Source organism: Agelaius phoeniceus, chromosome 21 (genome assembly GCF_051311805.1).
Source record: "Agelaius phoeniceus isolate bAgePho1 chromosome 21, bAgePho1.hap1, whole genome shotgun sequence".
Lineage (NCBI taxonomy): Eukaryota > Metazoa > Chordata > Aves > Passeriformes > Icteridae > Agelaius > Agelaius phoeniceus.
Window position 1 is genome coordinate 10,362,516 of NC_135285.1, and position 24,863 is coordinate 10,387,378.

Here is a 24,863-nt window from a genome sequence, read left to right on the forward strand (position 1 = left end):
CCTGCTGAGCCCCAGGAGATCTCAGAGCAGGGTAGGACAGAAGGGCCCTTGGCCAGCAGTGCTGTCTGCAGGGAGCAGGGACAGGGCTGGGAACACAGGCAGGAGCAGGCCCAGGGTGGACGGGAGGCACCGCAGGGAACCGGGGCTTTGCCAGAGCTGCACTGCCAGGGCTGCTGCTCCTGCCCCTCACTGCAGTGGGATAAGCAATGCTCCAACTCTGTGTTTGCTGGGAGAGCCACTGATTTGAAGTTAATTTGTTAATGCAGCAAAACACATTGTTTCTAAAAGGTCAGCAGGTGAAGCTGTGTTGGAATATCAACTTAATTACCTGGGCTGTAGGGAGGAATGGGCACCAACCAGCACATGGCTGCAGTGCTAAAAGCTGCTAAATTGCTATTCCAGGTATGGTCCTAAATATATGTACTATAGCTTTTTCTGTGAAGGGAGAAATGTCTAAATTAGCACTTTCTCACAATAGCTGTTTACCAGCATATCTTTTACCTCTGGATATTTGCTTAATCATCTTGTTCTAAGTACTTCTGAAGCAACAAGACAGAAAATTTGCAGAAAGCCATTTTTATGACTGTGGATCTGGCACTGCTTTGCTAATTATCAGACAAGTGACTTAAGCTATGAGACGCTAAAGCAAGAAAAATCTTACATTCACTTTTACACTATCAAAATATTATTTAAAAATTATAGATCCCACATCTCATAAAACAGCTATTATACACCCAAGGAACTTTCACAATATTTAGGGTTTTATACCCAAGAAAACATTACAAAAGGATAATTTTTGGTCTGTGACATAACAGCTTGTGAGCAGAATATTATCTCAAACTAATTGTCGATGTCTTTTGAGGTTTTTTTAAAGTGGTATTCAAAACAGAGCCTTGTGAGTAAATCAGAGGTGCTAGGTCATGTGCAGCAACAAGCGCCACCTGAAGGAAACGCGACCAGATGAGAACTGGTTTGTTAGTATGTGGAGAAAGAAGTGTTTCTCAATTAGCAGTGAGGGTGTTTCCAATAATTTCTAAAGCAAAGCTCTTCTAGATGAATATCTTATTTCCTTCCGAAATTGAGGACTGGCTTGAAAATCCCTTCAAGTCAATCAGCCATGGCAGAGAGATGCCTTGTGCTGGATGAAGCCAGGCTCACACACACAGGCTGCAGGAGACCTGAAGAGCTGACTTTGGGAGAACATGCTGGACTCAACTGAACACTCAATTAAAAAAAAAGGGGAGAAAATAACAACACTGAAAAATGTCTGGTACCTAAAAAGATTCAGTAGAGAAAGCAGACGGAATCTACGAGGCAGCTGTTTTATTATCCAGCCAGATCCCTGCACAGCACACTCTGCTTTTTACATGCTCCCATATGTATAGCTCACAAACTGGGATGACAGAAACAGTGTATGCTTTACAGCATATATTTTTAATTTACACTCTGAAATACTTCAATGGAAATCTGCTGGGTCCTGTGATAAAAATAATCTCCATGTTTTAAGGAATGCCTCATTCTTCAAGCCACATTTGTAGATTGGGAAGGTAGAACAACTCTGGCAAAAATGCAGCAATGCCTAAAGCCAAAATCCCAAAACCATGAGAACACCACTGCGGACCTCTTCCTACAGCAAAGAGGTGCCTGCAGAACACAAAGTATTTAATTCAATTTAGAGTCACTCTGGTTCAAAGAAGCCTCACACACGTTGTTTCCATTTTGCTCCCCTGTAGTGAGGCCCTGGATAACAAAGGATCATGCTGCAGACAGTAACTACACAAGGCAGGAGCAGGCCAGGGTTCTGCTGATCCCTTTTCCACCTGCTCTGCTCTGGTCCCTGCAGAGTTTTCCCAGCCCTGATCCTCGCTGGGCCTTCCTTGGCAATTTGCTCCAGCACTCACCACTGTTTGGGCAGGTATTCATTCATCAGGATTCACTACTCTAAACACACACCAGCTTTTTGTTCTGAGAAGGTATCAGAAAAAACAAAGAAATTTCAACACAAAGAATGGACTTTGAGTCCATTCCTTGAAATACTCACTGTGACACAGAACTGCTCTCCTTGTCCTCTTGGGCAACCACTCATGACTTTTTGTATAATTTCTTTTTATTTCTTTGATATTTTGGCACCACTTTGCACTTCACATTTTGCACCAGCTGATTTTCTGGAGCCAGCAGTAACAGCAGATTCCTACACTGACAATATCCACTCCTCAATCCTAGATGGGTAACTCTGTGAACACAGGGATGTTCCTGGTAGTACACGAAGCCAGGAAGGAACACACCCTATGGACTGCACCACACAGTGGGCCTTACCCTGAAGCAGCACAACTTCATTTGTCCAGAAGGAGAATAAAACCCCAGCTCTCCATAACATTGCTGCATAATGACAGGGCCATGAAGGAAAACTCCCTTAACTCATCAAAGCAGGCCCTTTCTGGATTATAGCAAACCAGCAAGGAGGGCTTTGGTACAGCTATTCGCAGAGGTAAAACTGGCAAGAGGTTGAAAGAGACTCTCACTGAGATGATCGCTTTTGCAGAGGACTTCTTCCAAAATGAGGTTCATTTTGTTGTGGTTTGTTTTCATTCTGTCTATTCCTCAACATACATGGATGAAGAGACATGTTGCAAAAAATCCCAGACCCCAGGAATACATTTATCCCCATGTGTTAAAGCCTATCCATCTACTACCTCAGCAGAGTTTAAAATCACAGCTAATAGGTTAACAACTGCTTTTCTTCTGCTTCAGATGAAGAATATCAGAAAGCTGGGGGAATATTCAGCTTCCCAATTTGTACTGACTGCTCAGTGCTACTTGCAATGTCTGTTTGACAGGACTGACATTTTGTAGCACTGTGAGATGGGAGAACGTGTGACATTTTTATTCATGGTGGCGTACGCCCTTGTAATGATCAGCCCTGGTCGATGTGCTTACTGCAGCAGCCCCGAGCCCTCGGAGAACAAACAGCAGCCCGAGGTGCCAGCAGTTTGGCTGCCTTATTAAACACCACCAGGATTCTAACGAAGAGCAACTGCTGGAAAATCTCACTGTCAAATCCTCAAGGACATTGTCAACATGGAACTAACTACATATATTTTTCACTTAAAATACTAGAAAATCCAGCAATACAATATCAAATTTAAAGAAAAAAGCCACAGCGGTTTGTGTGTGCTTTTTAACTGGTCATTTTACCAGCTTTATATTGGCTTTCTGTGGTCCTGATGCTGGAATTCAAATCAAAGAGATCACATAACCTGCATGATTTAAAATGCTGGAAAATGGACACATCCCTTATTATCTCTTAACAGCTATTTCTCTCTAGCAACTTGCACAGAAAAAACAAGAAAAAATACATGGTCTCTCATTTAAGGAGTTCTATAAACAGCAATGACTCTCTGCTTCACTCACCTTCACCATTCACCAAGCCAGGCTGAATAACTGGGGGGACACTCTCCCCCACTCACCCACAGAAGGACACAGACCCTCTATCTGCAGCCTGGCACTCACAACTGTTTTATGTGGCACCCATCAGCCCAGCTCTGAAGGGCAAATCTAAAAAATGCCTGGCCAAACAAACAGTCACAGTGGGGTCAGCATTTAGAAGAATTATATTTTTCACATACTCTTTCTCTTTAATCTCCTGGTTAATCCAGTGGCCCAGAGGTCATTTCAGACAGTCCTGGCCTAACTGCACATATCAACTTCATAAGTGATACATAAGAAGCCTCTGGATGCTGATCTACATTGATAGAGAAGCAAGTCACCCATAAGACACTGTGAGCTCTCCTCAAGTTGTCAATCTAGGTGATTTGGGTAGCCTTGCATGTACTGATATATTTATTTTCTATGTATGTATTATTTATAAAGCACAACTCTCCTTCCACATGCCAGCAGTGACGGACCGAGATCCTCCCTAGGAGATATTTATGGGCTCCTCAGCAGAACAGGACTAACAAGGAGACTCTGCAGACAGGTTACAGCTGCTGTCTCTTGTCACAAGGCCTGGGAGGTCGGCTCTGCCAGCCCTCCCTTCACACATGCAGGCAGGGCAGCACTGACACGCTGTACTCAGGGCAGCACAGCCATTCCCAGCATCCCAGTGTAAGGAGTGCTTCAAATAACCCTGACAGCTGGAAAACACTGCAAGCCACAGTCTGCAATGTGCTTGTTCATGGCTGAACACATACATGTGCTGGATGCAGTCTGGGGCCACAGTCCTGCACACCACAAAGCACAACTTCAATCCAATGCATCATTGTCTTGTCCACTGACATTGGTTTTACTACTCTGACTAAGAACACTGTCTCTGAGAACCTGATGGGACATTTGAGTGGTCTCAAGCAGACATTAGATGGACAAGTGCTTCTGGGCCAAGACATTTGTCTTTCTTGTGAGTCTTCTGACCTGTACTGAGCAACACTGAACTCCTTCCTGAAAGGAACAGGCAAAGAAAGGAGTGAGAACAAATGAGGGTAGAGATATGCTTTCTGAAGACAAAATCATTTTAAACAACTTATGCTTTTGCTAAATCCATAAAGAATCAAATGAGAGAAGGAGGAAACGCCACGTGGCTCCAGAGAAAGGAAATGAGCACCCACATTGCTCATCTGTGGGAAGAGCTGCAGGGAGCTCGTTTTCCTAGGGAAGGTCCTGCTATTGTCCACGCAGCTCAGAGTGGCCAGAGGAGGGCTGGCTCTGCAACCAGAGCATACAGTTACACGAATATTAGCAAATGAACTTGTTTTCCCCTTTCCCCTTTGGTTTCTACCTCAGTGCCACACAATGCCTGCTGTGATCCAGGGGAATCTGCTATTGTTCCGATGCACCTGGGTGTGAAGGGAGTCACAGGGTCTGGCAAAGGAGCCTTCCTCCCTTCCCTGCTTCATCCCTTTTACCCTGGAGATAATCCCTCCTCTGCTGCCTCTGGCCTCAGTGATCCAGTTCTGCATTCCTGGAATGCAGCTGGCTGGTGTTCTCCCCATCTTCCCCCTGACCTCTTAATGCCGTTTAATCTCCTGGAAGAAGAGCACTGCCCTGCAAAGCAGAGTTGTTTGTTCTGTGTGTCCAAGTGCAGACTGTGACTAGGAAAAATGAACACGTTCATTTACAGCAAAAGGGTTCAAAACAGCAAATAAGATGGCAATTTCCATGCTGTGGCCTGCAAGAGTTTAACAGCAGTCAGAAGGAGCCAGGGAGAGAGTCACAGTCAGACAAGCTGCTCCAGTACATGACTGCATTTTCCATTTGTCTCATAGCTATTTACATTAGTCCCCAGAGCACTGATTCTCTGGAGTTTGCATCAAGCGTGGAACATGACTGAATCTCTCTACTAAAGATATATATGGAAGAGTCTTTTGTATTTTTTTAAGCTTTACACCTTTTGGTGCATAAATGGAATTAAATATCCTATTTGCTGGTAAATAAAAACAAGCCATAGAAAACATAAACCCAGCTAAGCTGACAAATGACATTCTAATTATAATAGACACAATTAGAGAGCTGTACAGAACTGCCAGGATCGCTTGCTTCTAATGAAATTATTCCCTTTCCCAAACATCACAACAAGTGATGTTTCTGGCAGCTTATCATTTGCTGGTTTAATTGTACTAAATCAGGGGTGCTACTGACTGTGGGAAAGCTGCTAAGGAGGAATGTTCCTAAGTGAACCCTTGGGCTCATCCTGCGTGTTCACACCACCTCTCCCAGACTGGTGGGAAGACTGGGCACAGGTACCAATCCTGTATGAACTCTGTGGGTCCTGCCAAAGTAGCCCCAACAACTGCTTGCTTGGACAAGGAACCTGTTCAAAACAGTCACCATGACACTGTGCAGTGTCTATTCTCCAAACAGGTCAAAGACAACACAGACACATACGTTCTACCTAAAAGGTATGAGTGTGGGCATGGCAACAAGAGCCCAAACCCCCAAGGCACAGATCACCTGCATTAGTGCCCCATTCTGCCCCAGTCAGGGCTTACTGGGCTCCCAGGGCTGCCCTGCCTGGCACACTGGGAAGGATTCCAAGGACAGCTCTGGCAACTGAGTATGCAGCAGGTGTTGGACGCTTTAAGGACATTTTGGTCAGCTTTGCAGACAACAAACCAGAAGAAAGTGAGCAATAGGACATTAACAGGACATTCATAGAATCATTAAGATTGAAAAAGACTGGAAAGATCATCAAGTCCATCAAGCACCACAGGAGATGCTCTCTGTAGCACTGGATCTTCCATAATAATTAACCTTACTCTTCCCCCAAACTTAGAGCACTACTCAGTAGTAGAAACCTCCCATTTGAATCTTGGCCTTGGCTTGAAAATTTTTCCCTCTTCTCCCCACCCATTAAACCATAAGCTGCCTGTGCTGCTCCTGCTACTTGTTGAGTACAGTTGTGCTGTCCCAGAGCCCGTGGCAATAGTTCCTGTATTTGGTTGATGCAGGGATCAGTAGGAAAGGTACACCCTGGGTAAAGCATGCAAAGTGCCACCCAGGAAAAGCAGTGCTCCCACCCTCCCACGGTGGTGTCTTACTAAGAACACTCCAGTTTAGATCTTTACTACACTGCCCCCAGGCTATCTGGCTGAAAATCCTTCTTTTCACCATCAAGGGCAGCTTTCCCACGATGTCTTAGTATTGTAGAAAGCATCACTGAAACAATTCCATAATAAACGAGGCTCTCCAATGATGCCTGATCACCACTCACCAAGATGAGCCAGGACATACAGAATCTCCCCCAGTCAGCCAATTACTGCCAAATTTTGGTGAGCCATCAGCTGAGGGGCTGTGCTTTTACAGGCATTTCAAGATATTTTACTGATATTTTTTGTAGCCGAACAACTGCAGATACACAACCGTGTTTGGAAAAGCCAACAACTGCCTCACTCTAGGGTGAGAGCTAATGAGTTAAAATTAAAGGTTGTTGCTGGCTCGCTAGCCCATCCCCCTTTAGCTAATCTGTCATGTAATGAAGAGAAGCACCAGCGCAGGACAGCTCGCTGCCGGCTCACTTACAGCGAGCTGATTAAGAATGTTCAACCAACAGCAGACTGCAGACCTTTCCGAGGAAAATAAATAGACTGTATGCAAATGTGTTTGTCACTTTGACAGCACGTCTCAATTAAAGGCCCGCGCGGCGGCGGAGCGCTGCCGCAGCGCTGGGCCGGGCTCCCTGCACCGCCCGCCCCGAGCCGGGCCCTGACCCCAGCGCATGCATGCATTTTAAACCTCGCTGCCAGCCGCACAATGCTGCACTCCGAGAGAGCCCCTGACAATGAGAAAAAAGCCTCTTTCATCCTCTTCAGTTTAGAAGAGCTGTGAATGCACAAACAGCCCTTATTTCAGAGTTCTTGTGCCTTTTTAATTGTTCCCACCTTCTGTATTCTAGACAGAGTTAAAAGTGACATTAAAATCTCTGCCTTTAATCACGAGTTAGAAGCCATCTCCCATTTATACAGTAAATGTTGCTGCTTTTTTCCTCCCCAAAGCCTTAATCTATATTTCATAAACCTGAACATCTTCTCCTTTTGAATGAACGCATGATTTCATTTTGGTTTTGGCATTGGGCTATCAGGAGGAGCAGACCCGTGCCAGGACCAAGGCTGAGTCAGACAGCCCTACAACTGCTAAGTCAGATGGGTTTTTGGAAACCAGCATTTGTAATGTGATGACAGCAATAAGCATTTAGCCAGCAAGCCTCTCCCCACAGCCAGGGGTCAGGAAAGCTGATGCGTGTTTCTTTCAACACAGAAAAGCGATCATTAAAAAATTTGAAAGTGACTGTTAAAAAACCTCATGAATTTAAATTTGCACTTCCCAGTCAAATATATATTTCATTAATCTACCATCATGTTTGAACCATCCATCGTTCACAAAAATCGAAAGGAAAAACTGAAAAAAAATTGTAATATTATCTGATTTTTGACTGCTTCAAATGAAATGTAACATGTCCCTGCTGGAGCTAGATGGCTGCATTCCTCCAGTAGCCCCAATTCCTCTCAACTGTACTGGCACTGAAAGTAACAGATAAATAAGTCTCTACTGAAAATACTTAATTGGAAGAGAAAGACTTTTTTAAAGTCTCCAAGAACTTACTTTTAGCACACTGGTTAAAGTACTGAAAAAATAAATCTAATTCTGAAATGATGCAGACAACATTGCTCTGAGCAGTGATCAGACCTCAGGTAGCCCCATCTAATACCTGAACAGTCAGTGCAGCCACACCAACTGGTTTCTATTCATAGGCACTTCTCTAAAACTGGTTTGCTTCACATTTTAGAATGTTTTACAATTGCTTTAAATTTACACTTTGCTTCCTTAGAAGAAATCAGATATTTCCTCCTGTTTTCTGGTCAGAACAGTGTAAAGAATAGATACAACAAAAGAAAGGAGAACAGTGAACACAAATCATGTCATTTTTTGAGTCAGCCTATACTTAACAGGGGAACAGTGGCAAACGGGTAATAAACACGGGATGTTTTCCCATGAAAATCACAGCAACTACAACATTTTCTAAACAGCCAGCTCTTCAAACCCCACCCTCAAAGTCTCTGTTTTGCAGACATATCAAAAGAAACATTATGCGAGTAACTAACGTGAACAGCTCAGCTGTCAATACTGGATACAGAGCACGCTAACAAGCTATTAATTGATTTTTCCATCTTAGTTCATCGCATTTAATTTTCAGAGAATGTTCAAATGCTTTAATAGTTGGACATCCCATATTGACACTAATGATCTGGCTAGATAGCAGCGGATGTTTTAAATTCTACACCCTCAGTCCTGAGAGCTGTAGCACCTTGCATGCTAAAACAGCTGCAAAATAGTTTCTAAAATTGCTACAATATTTATGCTACCCCCATTCCCTCATCGTTTATTTTCCTCAAAATCATAGTTCGAACAAAAGGAATCCGCAAACCCCAGAAAAATCAGGTTTTGGAATCCCCTTTAAACAGATAGAACAGAAATAAAACTAAAACAGCACAGTTCAGTGATTGAAGATAATGAAGCATTTGGCATATTTGTTATCATGACTTTTCTCTGAACTATTCTTGCTGAGGCACATGACTGAGAACAACTTACACTAAGACCTACCTGACCAAAATGTACTGTGATTGGTCTCCTGTCCTCTCTTAGTTTCGGGTCCTTCTTCTCAGGCAGCGGCGATGGTGCTGTCCTTGGCAGGGGCTCCTCTGGCACTGCCGAGCAGCCGTTCTCAGCAATGTCCTGTGGGGCAGGAAAAGGTGAAAAGCATGGCCAGAACACTCCCCAGTGAGGGGAAGGTGCACAAAGGAGACACTAGAGGATAATGCTGACTAACAGTTCGGATGTTAGGGGGAAAAACACCAAAGTACAGAAAAGAAAATATCATTAGAATAAAACATTTCATCCATCAGAGCTTGTACATAAATAACACCTCTCTCCTCCCAGTACCAGTGGTGCAAACAGGACATTCAATAAAATGTCTGACTTGAACACGCAAAAGCCAGGAAGTGCATGTGGAGAAAAAAACCATAGCTCAGATTTTCTATTTTAGAAATGAACTCAACAGAAGTGCAGGGACAGGGCATTCTGCTTATTGTAAACCTAAATGAACACGGTAATTCCATTAACGTACTGCACAGAATTACCCACAGCAGAACAATTACTGGTGGAAGTGGCAAGGAGAGATGGAACTCAGAACTTAGTTAGCTCTGCATTTCATCTTGGAGTCTGTGTGCACTGAATATGCCTCCAGGAGAGGGTACAACACCAAGGGCTGCCTGGCAGAACGCTTTTTGTTTGCTTTGACTTTAGTTCTCATCTCCAGAAGTGAAGTGACCAGCCAGCCCAGGTTAGAGGACTTGGCAAGTGCAGGGTGTGTAACACAGGTTTTGAAAAAGACAAAGGCCTGCAGACAACAGGAATCAGAGAAGAAGCAAAGAGTTTGAAAGTGAGTTGAGAAACAGTCTGTAACACAGTGGGCCCCAAACCTTACATCTCTGCAACAATGCCAAGGAAATAATGCTGGGTAAATATGGAGAGAAGGCTGCAGAGGCTGGAGCTCTGCAAGGCTGCCCTGAGGGTGGCTGCTGCCACCGGCAGGGCTTTGATTCCCTGACCTCTGACACGGCCCTGCGAGCCCCCGGCTCGCTCAGGTACAATAATGAGCCGTGTAAGCTGATGGCCAATTAGAAATGGTTCCTTTGGACACACACTGACCTAATGTGTTTAGGTCAAATGAAACAAAAAGCTGGATGGACTTTCTAAGGGGCTTTGTCTGCTCCACAGAGAAGCTGAGACCCCTCTTTAGATCCAGCTGGTAGAGCAGTGGTTTCCCCAATACGGGCATAAGGATCATGGGGAATTAACAACTTGTTAAGGTCAAACTAGAGAGAAAAACTTTTTTCCCCCCCACCCTTCAGCTGCACAATGCCACCTTGTCTTGAAAAGGTACAACAAAGTCCTCCGAATTAGTAACAAAGAGCCCCAAAGCAAGACATTGACAGGAAACCCGAGTGTCTGCCAAACTCCTGCTCCAGCTCCAGCCAGCAGCGAGCCCCCAGGGGATCTCCTCACACAGCCTGGGACTCACACAGCCTATGCAGCACCGCTCCTTGCGGTGAAGGCAAACACAAACCCTGGTTCCCTATTTCTGTGGGGTGGAGCCACGCTGCAGGGGCCTGGAGCTGCCCAAGCTGCAGCACTCCCAGGCCACCCAGCCTGTGCTGAGCAGGGGCTGCTCCCGGCCCTGCAGAGCCTCCCTGGGGCTGCGCCTCCAGCCAAGGCTGCACACGGCTGGGAGGCAATGGAGAGCAAAGCACCTTCCCAGGCAGATCCCCAAAGAGCCACAAGAAGGACACAAAAGTTTGGAAAGGAGGGGAATGGGAGGAGATGAAAGATGGAGAGAGATTAAGCCATTAAGCAAAATCCCCTCAGATGTGTAAGGATCACTGCAAATCCTTGAGCTTTTATTGCTATAGATTGCCCCTACCTCTCTGATGATACAATTGCATATAAAAGATAACATGTTCCTAAAGCCCACTTCCACTGTGTTTGGTGCACGGACTTCCAATGAAACCACAATATATATCTTTTTAAAACTGCTTAATAAAAGATAAGAATTAAATTATTTCATTCCTCTCTATTCTTTCAACATCCCCAAAAGGCAAACAAATCATCAATACAGCTTCACTCATCAAAGCAAAATCTGCTTCACAAAAGTTTGTTTTCTATCTTCAACGAAAACACATTGGAGTTAAAAAAACAATGAAATCTGATCTTATTTTGTAATGGACTGCAAACACTGGCTAGAGAAGAGCAAATCACATTCTGAGTGTCTTGAACGTTGTGCAGGTTGTGTTATAAAGCTCTAAATGAGTTGTTTCTAGAATACCAGGCATTAACTAGAGCCACACAGGGCTCTAGGAACTAAAATAATGTTGAATATATTAATGCCAAGTGCCCAACCATTTATATAAATTGTCTTAGCCAGAGCTTTCAGTAAGTTCCATTCTCCTGACTGAAAGTTGAGGATGGTACCATTCATATTCCTCCCTCTTCCTAATTCTATGCAGTTAAGCTTCAAATGAGCCACTAACGGAGGGACTTGACCAGCACGGTCGGTGAGATGGAAAAAGGCAGCCTTTGCAAAAAAGGAAAAAAAAGGGAAATGAAAAAGAAAAAAGAGAAAAAAAAAAGAAAAAAAGAACTGTATCAGATATAAAATAAAGCTACTAGGCTGTATCTATTAACAATTATTTGCTCTCACTCATAAGAATCCTCTGAAAACTATTTCTGTTGCTTTGAAATACTGCACCACAAATGAACAAGGGATGGAAATGGAGCACCATTCAATCTCCACTATCATATTAAAGAAGGACCTTACACACACCACAGTGACCTCTCAACAGGTCAATCCTGCATTTCTCATTTGCAATTCAAACCCAAGACTGGAGCAGACCAAGGGCAAAATGGGCTCTTGATTATATTTAAGAGGTCACCATTGCTATGCAGAGTTGGAAGAAGCAGAACCTCCAGCTTTATTGCATTTTTAAATTATATCTTGTACAGTAGCTGCTCAGATTTGGCAGCAAAAACTGGAAAAGGGATGTTTATATTTGACTTTTCCTTACCAGGGGCCTGCATACTTTCTATATTAATAATGGAAAATAGTATGTTAAAATGCAGTGGATAGTAAGTTCAGTTTAAAAATAACCTTAGGTTACTCTTAGAAGATGAAAGACTAGCAATCCAAATTTGGCAAAAAGTAAGTATTTAATGATACCAGAATGTCAGACAGTTAATACTCACACCTGCTAGTGAGGATAAATACAATGCTCTTACATAAAAACTGGGGAGGATGCATTAACAGACCTGTGCATAACAGACCCATAATGAAGCAGCACAGACATTTAGATTAAAAATTAGGGTAACCAAAGCAATGTTTGCTATTTTTACCACTTTTAACAGAGGAATCCCAAATTTTAGTTACCTTCCTACCTGCTTTCACATGGAGAAGAGGATGGGACATAGAACAGGACAGAATAATAAAGGAAGGAGAGGTTGAGCAGTGTGTGTCAACTACTCACAGCTATCTTTTAAGTTCCTGTGAAAGCCTGTGTTGAACAATCATGTTTAAGCATCTCACTTACAGATACACCACATGAAGAAGGTGAAACAAAATTGGGCCATTTAGCTGTAAATGTTATGTGTGTTTTTTAAAGAGATGCTTGCTGCTTGACAGACTAGGAAGACAACAATAATAATAAAACAAAGCAATGACTGAATGAGGCTTTTCTCAGCCTGGTACACAAGTGTCACACAACAGCACTCAATTCTCTTTGCATTTAAAATGCAGGAAAAAACCTGCTCATGTTGCACAGCTCCAACTGCTTTAGGAACACAGGCAGAAAGGCAGAACGTTATGTGCAGAGGTGAAACACGGGCAATGACATAAAGAAATCCAGGTACAAGGAAACTGCTTCATGTTTCTATTGTTTTCAAATTCTACCTACAGTGGCCATATATAATGTAGAGTAATAAAATAACACAAAAGCATCTGAAGGCACTTAATCTTCCCCGAGATTCTGCAGCAATGTCTGGAGGGCTCAGAGAGGGACCAGCAGCTGGAATGCACACAGCCAAATCCTCACTTCAAAGCCTGGGGACAGGATGAGAGCATTTGGAGCCCTAACTTAAGAGGATGGTCTAGAAATTTAGAGAAGGAATTTACAGAGAGAGCACAGCTTAAACAACACCCACCCAAACTCCTATGCAACAAACTGAATACAAATTTCTGAATAAGAAGCTCGGTTCTCTCAGCAGGTCAGCTGCCTGGCTTCCTCCTTTCTCTGAGAGCCCTGAGGCACAGAGTAAAGGGAGTCTGTGCCCTAAGCCAGGGCAGTTACCCAGGTCCTCATGAGGTGTGTGCCAGTGTGGCAGGAGCTCTGCTTTGAAAGGAGCAGCTGGGACTGGATAACACATCCCTCAAACAGCTGGAATTGTGCTGTTTACAAACACACACACACAGATCTGGGAAACAACAAACAGCTGGAGGATTTTTTCCTCCAATAATTCCAACTGGCAATGGACACCGACTCTAATAAATTCCTTCCTGTCTGAACTTTGCAGCAGACGTTCAAGAAATGCAGAAATCCCCTTCCCAATGGCTTTTTTTCCTGACTGACTACTGCAAAAATAACAACAAATTGCCATTTGCAAAAAGTTCACTGCCAAAACTGTAGGGAAGTGTCCCCAGTCCACATGCAGTCCCCTCACACAGTGCCCCAGCATGAAGGACAGGAGCAGGACCACTCCAAGCAGAACACTCAATTTTCTAGCTTTTGTGGGTTTAAGTCAGAGCTTTCATGTATTTGAAGACAATTTTTTTTTTGTCTGTGAATATTTATAAGTGTGAAAAATCCAGGACAGCTGGTAATGCATTTTGAAGTGTGCTAACAGCACTGTATCAAACAGCTTCCTATTGATCACATCATGCTTTCAGTGGCTAAGGATTTCAGATGTGGTGCTTATACATTTTGAATAAGAACTTCAAGTACCTTTTGCTTCAAGCGGTTTTTCACTTCTTTTATTCCCATTTTTGCATGATCTTTTGCCTGCATGAAAAATAATTTAAGTTAAAATTCCCTTCTATTTCCAGCAGTGACTAAGTTTGTTTTCAGTTAATAAAAACGGCAATAAAAAATGTAACAGGATACTGAAAACACATTAAAACAAACAGAAAGCTAAAAAGACTCCAAATAAACAAAAAACACCACCCCATCTTTGTTGCAAAAGTGTTGTTTTCCCTGTTTTGAAGCCACAGACATCTTTCATGGTTTGCATTCCACACTCTCAGGGTTCCCCAGTAAGTATTTATCTTTGCTATAAACTTCTATTCTTCCTCACTGGCAGCGAGCCTGCAAATTCTCCTCACAGTGCTCTGGGTGCCAGTCCCATTCAGTAGAGCCAATCTCATCCTACTCCTTTCTCTCAGGCTGGAGGAAGGCAGGAAAAGCCCAAAGTTTGAACGTTATCTCAATGCTTTTTGTAACATTATTTCCCAGAGCTGAGCATAGAAGAAATCCTCACTTGTTCCTGTGCTGTTTGATCTGGCAGAGTGGAGCTGGCAGCCACACACGATAGCACATAACACACCAGCTGTTTGTTAACAGCACTGAAAACACTTCCATTGAAAGAATAACTCAGTAAGTTGGGCTCTAAATAAGCAGGTATAAGAAATCTCTAGGGAAAATTAATTGACATTTAGAAAAGATGGAAACAATTTGGAAAATTAGAGGATTCCCTTCTTTCGATGAAGCTGCAAGCAGGGAAAGCTGAGGTAACAATGATTTCCAACAGAGCAATGATGAGATGGTAGAGCTGCCTAGCAGAGAACACAGGCACTATTTCCCAGAAAGAGTTCTGTGTAATAAATGGAATTTATCATCTGTACTTTCAAAAGAAATCACAAGTTCCCATTGTACTTTGCATTTCAATTGAGTTTAAATTTCAAAATGACTTTTTCATTTAAATTTGAAATTTGAATGAATGTATATTTTGAGTAATTTTGTGAGTCCAATAAAAATGGATTTGAGTCTTGAGTCTCATTTGAAAGGTCTAAACAGAATTGTAATTAGACTCTTATCTCAGTAGTAAGCCAGTCCTCAGTACTTACAAACTTATAGACAGTCTTCATGGCAGGGTTGGCCTTGGTCTTTACTGTGTTTAAAATGGCTCCACTTCCTTTCTGTAATTACAGTAACAAGGGAAGAAATGTTATCAAAGCTCTTGAAAGCAAACAGCCATCTAAAATCCACCATTCTTCACTTAAAAGAACAGAGCATTAACTATCCTTATTAGCAGAGCTGAGTATGAAAAGGCCAGATTTAAAGAAAAAGACCCAAGGAAAACCACCCCGAGTGTCGCTCTGGTTTTGCCCAGTTCTGTACTGAGCACTTGTCCAAGGGACAATGCAGGTGCCTCCCTTGTCCTACACATCTCACAGCCTCCACCCACCTCAGGGCTGTTCTGTACATCCCACTAAAATCTTGGCCAAGTTTAACACACAAGTATCCTGAACAACACTCAATGTCTGAGCCAGAGGCTGCTTCAGGACAGTCTGTACCTTCCATCTGAGGAGGGGAGATCTGGCTTTACTTTGCTCTTTTCCCTTCCTTCATCCCACAGTCCTGTTTATCACACATGGTGCCTTCTTCAGATTCTAGTAGTTGATAAAGGGATGAACTGAGGGAAAATGAAATCTAACTCCAGTCCCAAACAATAATTCTAGATCAGCTGAATCTCATGTGATGAACACAATCCAAGTGATGAGCCAGTGACACGTGCACTGCAATGATCTGTTCACCTGGCTGGTGTTCTACACCCCTGCCACACCCCACCCACTACTGCTGTACAGCACCTTACTGAGAAACACAGAAGGGCAAAATCCGAGCAATTAAACCCTGGCTAAAGTTGTATTTCCTACTTTCAGTGCAAAATAACAGTTCCAGAGCTGAAATGTGATTATATGCAATCAGATGTAAACAGCTTTAAGAATTACTGTCTCTGTCACTACATGAAAATCTTCGACAGGCCAGCTCCAGTTCAGGGTGTCTGGCTCGTGTGCTTACCCTCACTGTGGACAGCCACTGGTGGTACAGTTTGTCACTACCTACGGAGAACCAAACACAAAAACAAATTGTAACCCTCTGCTGAACAGAAAATAAGCTCAAAATGTGAACTGTTGGCACTTAGTGGCTCTGGAGCATGGACAGAACAGGACAGGCAGCCTTTTCTTTCAGAAAACATAACATTGATGAGAGATTTACACTCTCCTGTTTTCTCTGTGTTGTCTCAGACATTTGAGGACACAGATGTTTTTAAGTTCACTAAAATCTGAGGTGGTTCTGGGTAAAGCCAAGATTTTACCTCCAATGCAAGAACTCTTTTAGTTGTACTTTATTAAAGTGATAATGCTGAGGTTTTTAAAGACTGAACAAGCATTACTCAGACTACAATACATTGTTCAAAGCTCTTGACAGATGAAAGAACAAAAATTTAAGACATTTCAGGCTGCCAAGATCACTGAGCCTGTTATTTACCTAGCAGCAATGACCAATTACATCACGATAACCCACAAATGGTAAACCAAAAATAGTGTCTGAAATAACTTTAAAATATTTCTTACCTGCATATTCACCCATATTTATCTCCTCTTCAAACACGTCACTGAAGCCCTCCCCAGAGTTCAGCAGATCCAGACGCCCGTCAATGAACTGCATCAGCATTAGAAGACAGAAACACATCATCCAGCTTCATCCTTTCAGAAAGACTTTATCCTTCACTAGCTGGAATAACCTCAGTGTTTGCATTGGGTAGGGACTCAAAATAGAATGAAAACACCACCCAAACTGACACAGTGTTGCCCACTGCCCTAAGGCGTGTGGCTTTGCTAAAAACCAGCACTCATGTTTGGCTACACATACATGTTTTCAGCTACCCTAAAGCAGTAGTTCTATGTTCAACAGTAATATGCTTCCTGGACAAAGTGTACAGGAGATATCTTGGGTCTAGGCAGGCTCAGGTAAGAAAAACCCTTGAGTTCAGAGACCATTAGTGGGAAAACCCATCCACCTCTCAATACAGAGAAAGCCTCAGCACCCTGTCTGAGAGAAGCCAGCAAGCAGGAGCTGAGGTGCTGCACTGCAGGATCAAGGGACACAGAAACAGCCCCCCAGCCCCCACCTGAACTTCCCCATGGACCACTGGAGGCAGTACCTGCTTGAAGAGCTGGAGCTGGATGGCATTCTGCAGGAACTGCCTCATCACAGACGAACGGTGGGACACGAACGCTTCTTCGCAGAAAGTGATGGGTTCACCCTGGAGAGTTCAGAGCATTAAACACTCCAAGAGCCTTGACTGAGTCCCTGGGAACCCACTGCCTGCACCTGACCTTCTTCCCTTCCAAAATAAACAGGTAAGGAACATACACCTTACCCAGCATTGAGTAAACTGCATTTTATTTGCAGGTCCCAACCACAGGATGGAAAAACAGGCTGGAAAATTGCAGATCATCAAAATAAACCAGAGTGGCTATACACACATTTTGCTAAAGATGAAGAACTTTCATCATTCAAAAAGCTAATATTACTTGCTCTCCCCAAAATATGACACAGAATCATGTGAATCCCTTATACTCTGCTTATTTGCCCCAGCAGAGCCAGCACAAACAGGTCAGGAATGTCCACTCTGCTCTTTCCACACTTCTGCAAAACTCATATTAGAGGAGTGGAATTCCCCTTTTTCCCAATCTTGTCAGCAAAAGACAGAAATTGTTTTGCAGTTCTACTTTTATCTTATTTTAATGAGTAATGGTAATGCTGAAGTCTGCTGTGTATCTGCACCAATTTCTTCCACACGTCTACAAATACACAACAGAGCAAGCAAATATATTTATTGAATGCAAAACAAGTAACAAAGAAGGACTAAATTGTACTGATGTACAATTACTATGGATGCTCATACTAAGCCACATATATGCTTATGGATGCTCATATTAACCCAAAATATATTTGGACTCTTCATCTTTTGAGTATTCAAAATTAACATTAGACAGCAAAAAGTCTTAAAGCATTCCCTTTAGAAGGATAATATCATTCTATTTCTGAAAGCTTTAAATTAGTGACCTCATATTTACCACTGGCTGTGTAAAATCAATAGGGCAGCTCAAATGACTGAGGAAAGGATTAATTGCAAGTGTCTGTTTAAGCACAGGAGGATATTCTTGACAGAGGGAAGAAGTTACTTTCTTAGGAGAGTTTCTGTCACACCCCTGCTTGAACCAGTGAATTTCAATGGATTTGGAAGAAAAAGCAGGTTTCTTACGTGATAGTTACAGTTTTAGGGTAATTTATTTTAAAAATAATAACCTGGTTTTGATTTACTCTTTTTACAGGGAAAACCAAAATCACTACATGCTTTCCAGGCAAGAAGCGTGAGCATGAAAAAACTACTTTCTTCTTCTTTGCTAGGGCTTTGCTCTCATCAGAATAAAGAATTATAAGACACTTCATTATAAAATAAACAAAGCTAAAATGGTTGGAAAAGCAGGTCTGGCTGGTATGTGCATGTATGTAAGACACTGGTGCCAGTCTCCAGGACACACATGACAAAGGTTCTGGCTCCAAAGCCAAGGTGTGCACTGTCTGAAAGGTTTTACTGCATTTAAATGACTAACAGCTGGCATCTACTTGACCAGTGTGAAAAAGGCTTTCCCATTAACTTCAGACACTGGAACGTAACAAAGGATCCCTGAGAAATATTTTATCCATGGCAGAGAAATGTGAGTGAAAAGAGCTGGGAGGAATGGGTAAGGAGAAATGCAGATGAGTTCACTAGCACAGACGTTCACCTAAGGAAGGTTTAGCTTTTGTTTAATCCTCACTTAAAAAGCCCTTCAAGGGAAACAAGCAGCCCTTCCTATCACCTACAGGAACGCCAAATCCCCCCTGGCCAGAGCAGAGCGTGGACAGCGTGGGATGAGCTCAGCCCCTGCTGCCCCTCCAGCAGCTCCTGCGCCCCCAGCAACACACACCCTGCAGCTGGGGCACGGCACTGCCGGCACACTTCCTTCCCCAAGTACTAATGACTGGGTTTGTTCATTAGCTTGATTAGACCTTTTGACTTCTTCAGAGACATTTCAGGCTCACCGGCTGCTGGATGACAGAAAAAAACTTTAATCACGGAGGTCAAGCGTGAGCTTTGCAGCTCAGAATGCATTAGTGCCTTCCACCCTCGCTGACCTCCCCGAGGTGCACACCCTGTTCCACCCCCAGCACAGCTTCAGGACAAAAAGACAAGCTGGACAATAAGACCATTTTCCTGACAGATCTGGTTAACTGTAAATTATAAAGCTAATCAGCTCTGCTTTTACTGACAAATGACATTATACATGGGGGACACCCGCAGAACTGCAGATCTGCTGTGAAATGAATGGTCTTGTTTGCATGTGAAACAAGAAAAATAACTTGTTCTTGAAAAACTCATCGACTCCTAAACTCGCTGGTTCCAACAATTAAAATTTAGGCCATGATTCATCAACACCTTAAATATCCATTAATATCCTTTTCAACAGTAAATGCCTAACAGAGGCTGAAGTATTGCACTGCAAAGGCTCTAAATGTGTGTGCAACATGACTCGATGAGGAATCTGACTTGATCTGTAATGTTACAGATAATTCACATCTAGTTCAAGACTGAATCACAGAATTCTTTTTATTACAAAATGTACACATTTAATCTGCAATCTTAGCACAACAGAAAAAACTATAAAATAGAGGACTAAGATTCCCAGATGCGCTGAAAAAATAGGTGCCTGTCTTTTCTGTCTTTGCAAATCTCCTTTATAAGACTATTTCATATTCATCTGGCATAATAAAGTTCATCAGGGCAGTGCTGCATCTCATGACCCCTGAAAAAGCTGAAAAGTTTCAGCCAACATCTGATCTGCTGCCACACACAGCCTCACTACAACAGCACAGAGCTGTACTGTACACACACAGCCTCACTACAGCAGCACAGAGCTGTTCCACACACACACACACAGCCTCACTACAACAGCACAGAGCTGTTCCACACACACACAGCCTCACTACAACAGCACAGAGCTGTTCTGTAAACACACAGCCTCACTACAACAGCACAGAGCTGTTCTGTAAACACACACAGCCTCACTACAACAGCACAGAGCTGTTCTGTAAACACACACAGCCTCACTACAACAGCACAGAGCTGTTCTGTACACACACACACAGCCTCACTACAACAGCACAGGGCTGTTCCACACACACACAGCCTCACTACAACAGCACAGAGCTGTTCCACACACACACAGCCTCACTACAACAGCACAGAGCTGTTCTGTACACACACAGCCTCACTACAACAGCACAGAGCTGTTCCACACACACACAGCCTCACTACAACAGCACAGAGCTGTTCTGTACACACACAGCCTCACTACAACAGCACAGAGCTGTTCTGTACACACACAGCCTCACTACAACAGCACAGAGCTGTTCTGTACACACACAGCCTCACTACAACAGCACAGGGCTGTTCTGTACACACACAGCCTCACTACAACAGCACAGAGCTGTTCTGTACACACACAGCCTCACTACAACAGCACAGAGCTGTTCCACACACACACAGCCTCACTACAACAGCACAGAGCTGTTCTGTACACACACAGCCTCACTACAACAGCACAGAGCTGTTCCACACACACACAGCCTCACTACAACAGCACAGGGCTGTTCCACACACACACACAGCCTCACTACAACAGCACAGAGCTGTACTGTACACACACACAGCCTCACTACAACAGCACAGAGCTGTTCTGTACACACACAGCCTCACTACAACAGCACAGGGCTGTTCTGTACACACAGCCTCACTACAACAGCACAGAGCTGTTCCACACACACACACAGCCTCACTACAACAGCACAGAGCTGTTCTGCACACACACACAGCCTCACTACAACAGCACAGGGCTGTTCCACACACACACAGCCTCACTACAACAGCACAGAGCTGTTCTGCACACACACACAGCCTCACTACAGCACAGAGCTGCTCTGCACAGCAGCACATGCTGCAACACTGGGGCTCAAGGCACACACAGATGCCCACTGACAGGAGACCAAGTGCAACTCCAGTGCCACTGCAGCACCCCCAGGATACAGCAAAGCAAGGGCATGCAAGCCAGTCATGCATCACCTGATGCTGTCAATAACCACATCCTGTACTGACAATGGTTGGGCTGCAAACAGCAAAGTAAAGGCAGTGGGGATATTCTAGGACATGGCAAATGGCAAAGTAAAGCTTTACTAGGGATATTCTAGGACTCATCAGCCTTAATTCCACCCAGAATGATAAAGCGAGGCAGGAGAATGATCTGGATGTGTCTGTGTCAAGTACAGCAGCAACCAAAGGCAAGGCACTGCTCTGCAGACCTTTCCAGAACTGTGATGGCAGTGTCAGGGCAAGAGCAGCTCATCATCAGCCAGCCAGCGGGATTCCATAAAGAAAACCTGAAATTGGTGACTGACACCTGATAGGACATTAGCTCATTCAGCTTGAATTGCACTGACAAATAACCTCCCATAACCAGTCCATACATTCAGCACAAGAGAGCTCTTTGCATCCACCTCAGTCATAATGGGATCCAGAAAGCAGAGATCAACCTCTCTGTATTACATGAATGATACCAGAGCTTTATTAGCATCTCAAGATGCAGCTCAGGAACAAAGAAATCACATGTTCAGAGATTTGACCACATGCCTTCTAAAGAAAAGTACATTCAGGCTCTGTTCAACAAGAGACTGCCAGTTCTGATAAATTATTATTGCCAAGTGCAATCTTGAGAAGCATTTGAAAGCCATGTATTACGAATGCAGACTGCACTGCCCAAACAGTGCAGCCTCACGTAAGAGCTCAGCTCCATCACCAGCCCAATTTCAGACCTTTTCAGCTCCCCACTACAGAATACAGCCTCTGGTAGAGACACAGCAAGAGGGCCCAAAACCAACTTCAAATAAAAGATGAAACTGTCAAAAAATGTGTAACTAGAGAAAACTTCCATGGCAGAGCAATGGTTTTGCCTCTTCTTTCAAACTCTGTTAGTTCATCAGGATACCTGCCATTTTCCTGTTAGACCAAGTAAAATAACACACACACTCATACCCACAAGTAATGAAAGTATATTACTGTAATGGAGCCAGCTTTCCAAGTGTTTATATGGCTAATTCCAGCCATTGCCTGCCCTGATTTCATCACCTACAGCAGCCAGACATTTCCTGGCCCTACGCAACTGCTACGGCTTCCTAGATGGAACTCAAGCAACAGGCCTAGCACATGAAGTGCAAAGAAGCCAGCAAGAAAGCTTTTAGGGCTGGGAGGAAAAAGAAAGGAAAAAAAAAATCACCATTTCACAGATCAAGAATAGAGGCATGAAAATAATAAGTAACTTGTACACGGTCACAAAAGTCTCTGGCAGAGCCAGGGAAAAGAACCGAAATTTCTTTAATCCCTGCTCAGTCCCTTAAATACAAGGCTATTCTTCCTCTTCCTACTTGATATTGTGTCAATGCAGGAGTGTAGGTGTTGAAAGACTAACAAAAGGAAAGTAATAGTATGGTATTATGAGCTGAGAAACCTAATCTTTATCAGATACAGCAAATCTCTATGATGCTGCCTGCACTGGGAACTCTCTCTTTGTCCTGAATATGCTTTAAATTACTGGTATAATGTGTACTGGATATTGTTCCACTCTTATATTTATTCCACAAAAACCCCTGTGGCCTGCATGCGATTTTATCATTAGCTGGCAAGGTAATTTCAGGGCCTGGTTCTGCAATCATTCCATGAGCAATGCTCCCATTGAAGCTGGGACGTTCGGCATGCAAAGCAGCTGCCAATTCAGGGTCCCTGCAATGAAAAGCCTTTTTCTATTTTAACTATTGTGGAATATTAGTGACAATACAGAGGAGGAGAAAAATTGCAGTGCAATTCTTTAAATGAGTTATTTTATACTATGACAAAATATAAAAGTGTGCTTGGAAAAACAATCTACGCAAAGTATTGCCTATCAGATAAACCAAGAGCTATTTTTGCTTCACCTATTAAATCTCAATAGAATACAAAGTATTTGGTAAAATAGGAAAAAAAAATCTCTGTAGAAATAACAAATCATTGGCCGAGATTTACAAATTACCAACATGCTTTAAGACCACAAATGTTAATATTTTGCTTCCTTTGATTTCTTAGATACATGTAAAAAGCCCAAACTCATCCAAATCAAGGAGGTTTCCAGAAAAATATGTTGAAAATATGTTTTTGTGCACAATGTAAATGACTCCATTGTCTCAAGATCCCCAAAACCATATTCAATAAACAGCTGTTTTGAAGAGCAGGGCATTTCACTATAAGATTTAGATGCTGATATAGACACAGAAGGAGAACAAACTGTTTTTAATCTCACTAAAGCAATGTGAGAGAAGCCTTAGTCATAAAGAGAGGTCATGAAATCCCACTCTCTTAGCTAAGTAACAAACCTCCTGACTCTATAAATAAAATGGATCTAATGGAATGAAACTTTAATTTTGCACTGAGTCAGACACACCCAGTCCCTGGCAGATGCACTGACGTACACGATGTAAGAACATGGCCAGCACAGAGTAACTGGCAAAGGAAATGCTCAGGCAGAACTCACAGGGAGGACCTGTCCCTCGTGTTATGCCACTTGACAACTTGCTGAGGAAGCCTCAACTACTGCCATGGAAAAACACAGCCAGAAAAGGCTCACCTTAGAGCAGATCCTGTCCCCTGAGAGAGGTTACAGTTACATGAATACAGGGGCCCTGGATTAGGAACACTGGAAAAAGGTTCCATTCCCTCATACAAATGGGAACTTTTCACTCTCTTTTTACCATTTTCTCACCCACTGTCAGAAAGAGGCACAGATTTTACCTCATGAGCAGGCAAGACACAGAAATCAGTGTAATCATCAAAGCTGCTGATCTTCTACCACTTTCATCAGAGCTCCTTGATAACTAGAAGAGCCATCTCACAACAGGCTCAGGATCCAAACATATTAGAAAGTATCATTTTTATAAGTTAGATTTCATTTTCCCAGGTTCTCCTGTACAACATCTCACAGCTTGCAGTTCTTATTTAAATACTTTAAAAAGTAAGAAACTAGAATTAAAAGAAGAAACCTCGCCTCTGAGAGCCTGGGGATGCTGGGTCTCCCAAGCCTTAGTGCCAGATCTGTAATCTGCCTCAGTGCCCCAGTTCCACCATGGTACATTCATAAACAGGAAGTTGCATCCAGTGTGAGGACAAAAAAGGAAGCAGACGTTTCCTTCCTCTGCTCTCCACACACGTTCTGCTCTGTCCATGAACTGCCGTGCATTCCTGCAAACCCACAGGACTCTGCAATCTGCAGCAAGTGCAATCCCGGCCCGTTGGGCCACAGGGCTCCTCCCAACTCCCATCCTATCGCAACACGTTCCTGACATGGAAACCATGCAGAATTCCAACTCCTTTGTGAGGGGGAAAGCGCCATCTAATTAGAGCCCATGTGCAGGGAAGCATCTGGCTGGGAGCAGCGGTGCAGCGGCTCCCGGAGCTGTCGTGGAGGGCAGGCGGGAGCGCCCGGAGCTGGCCGGGGCGCGGGGCCAGCAGCACGGCTGTGTGCTCTGACAGGGAGCAGATGGGCAGGGACCGCCGGGCTCTGCTCCCCTCCAGACCCACACGCCCTCAGAGATCAGCCAGAGCTTGTACAGGTCCTCCTCATCTGCCCTGAACCTCTGGCT

General features: G+C 43.5%; 1 protein-coding gene across 2 annotated transcripts in view; it reads right to left on the minus strand.

Annotated features, from left to right (window-relative positions):
• Window positions 1-24,863, minus strand: part of DENND1A (DENN domain containing 1A) — a 151,197-nt gene that overhangs the window by 15,666 nt on the left and 110,668 nt on the right. For both annotated transcript variants that reach the window (XM_054646491.2, XM_054646489.2), the window contains exons 14-19: window positions 17,257-17,358; window positions 16,667-16,754; window positions 16,110-16,150; window positions 15,155-15,226; window positions 14,037-14,093; window positions 9,091-9,222 (exon numbers count right to left, since the gene is read on the minus strand). In XM_054646491.2, coding sequence (XP_054502466.2) covers window positions 9,091-9,222; window positions 14,037-14,093; window positions 15,155-15,226; window positions 16,110-16,150; window positions 16,667-16,754; window positions 17,257-17,358 — 492 coding nt within the window. The remainder of the gene's footprint in view (window positions 1-9,090; window positions 9,223-14,036; window positions 14,094-15,154; window positions 15,227-16,109; window positions 16,151-16,666; window positions 16,755-17,256; window positions 17,359-24,863) is intronic.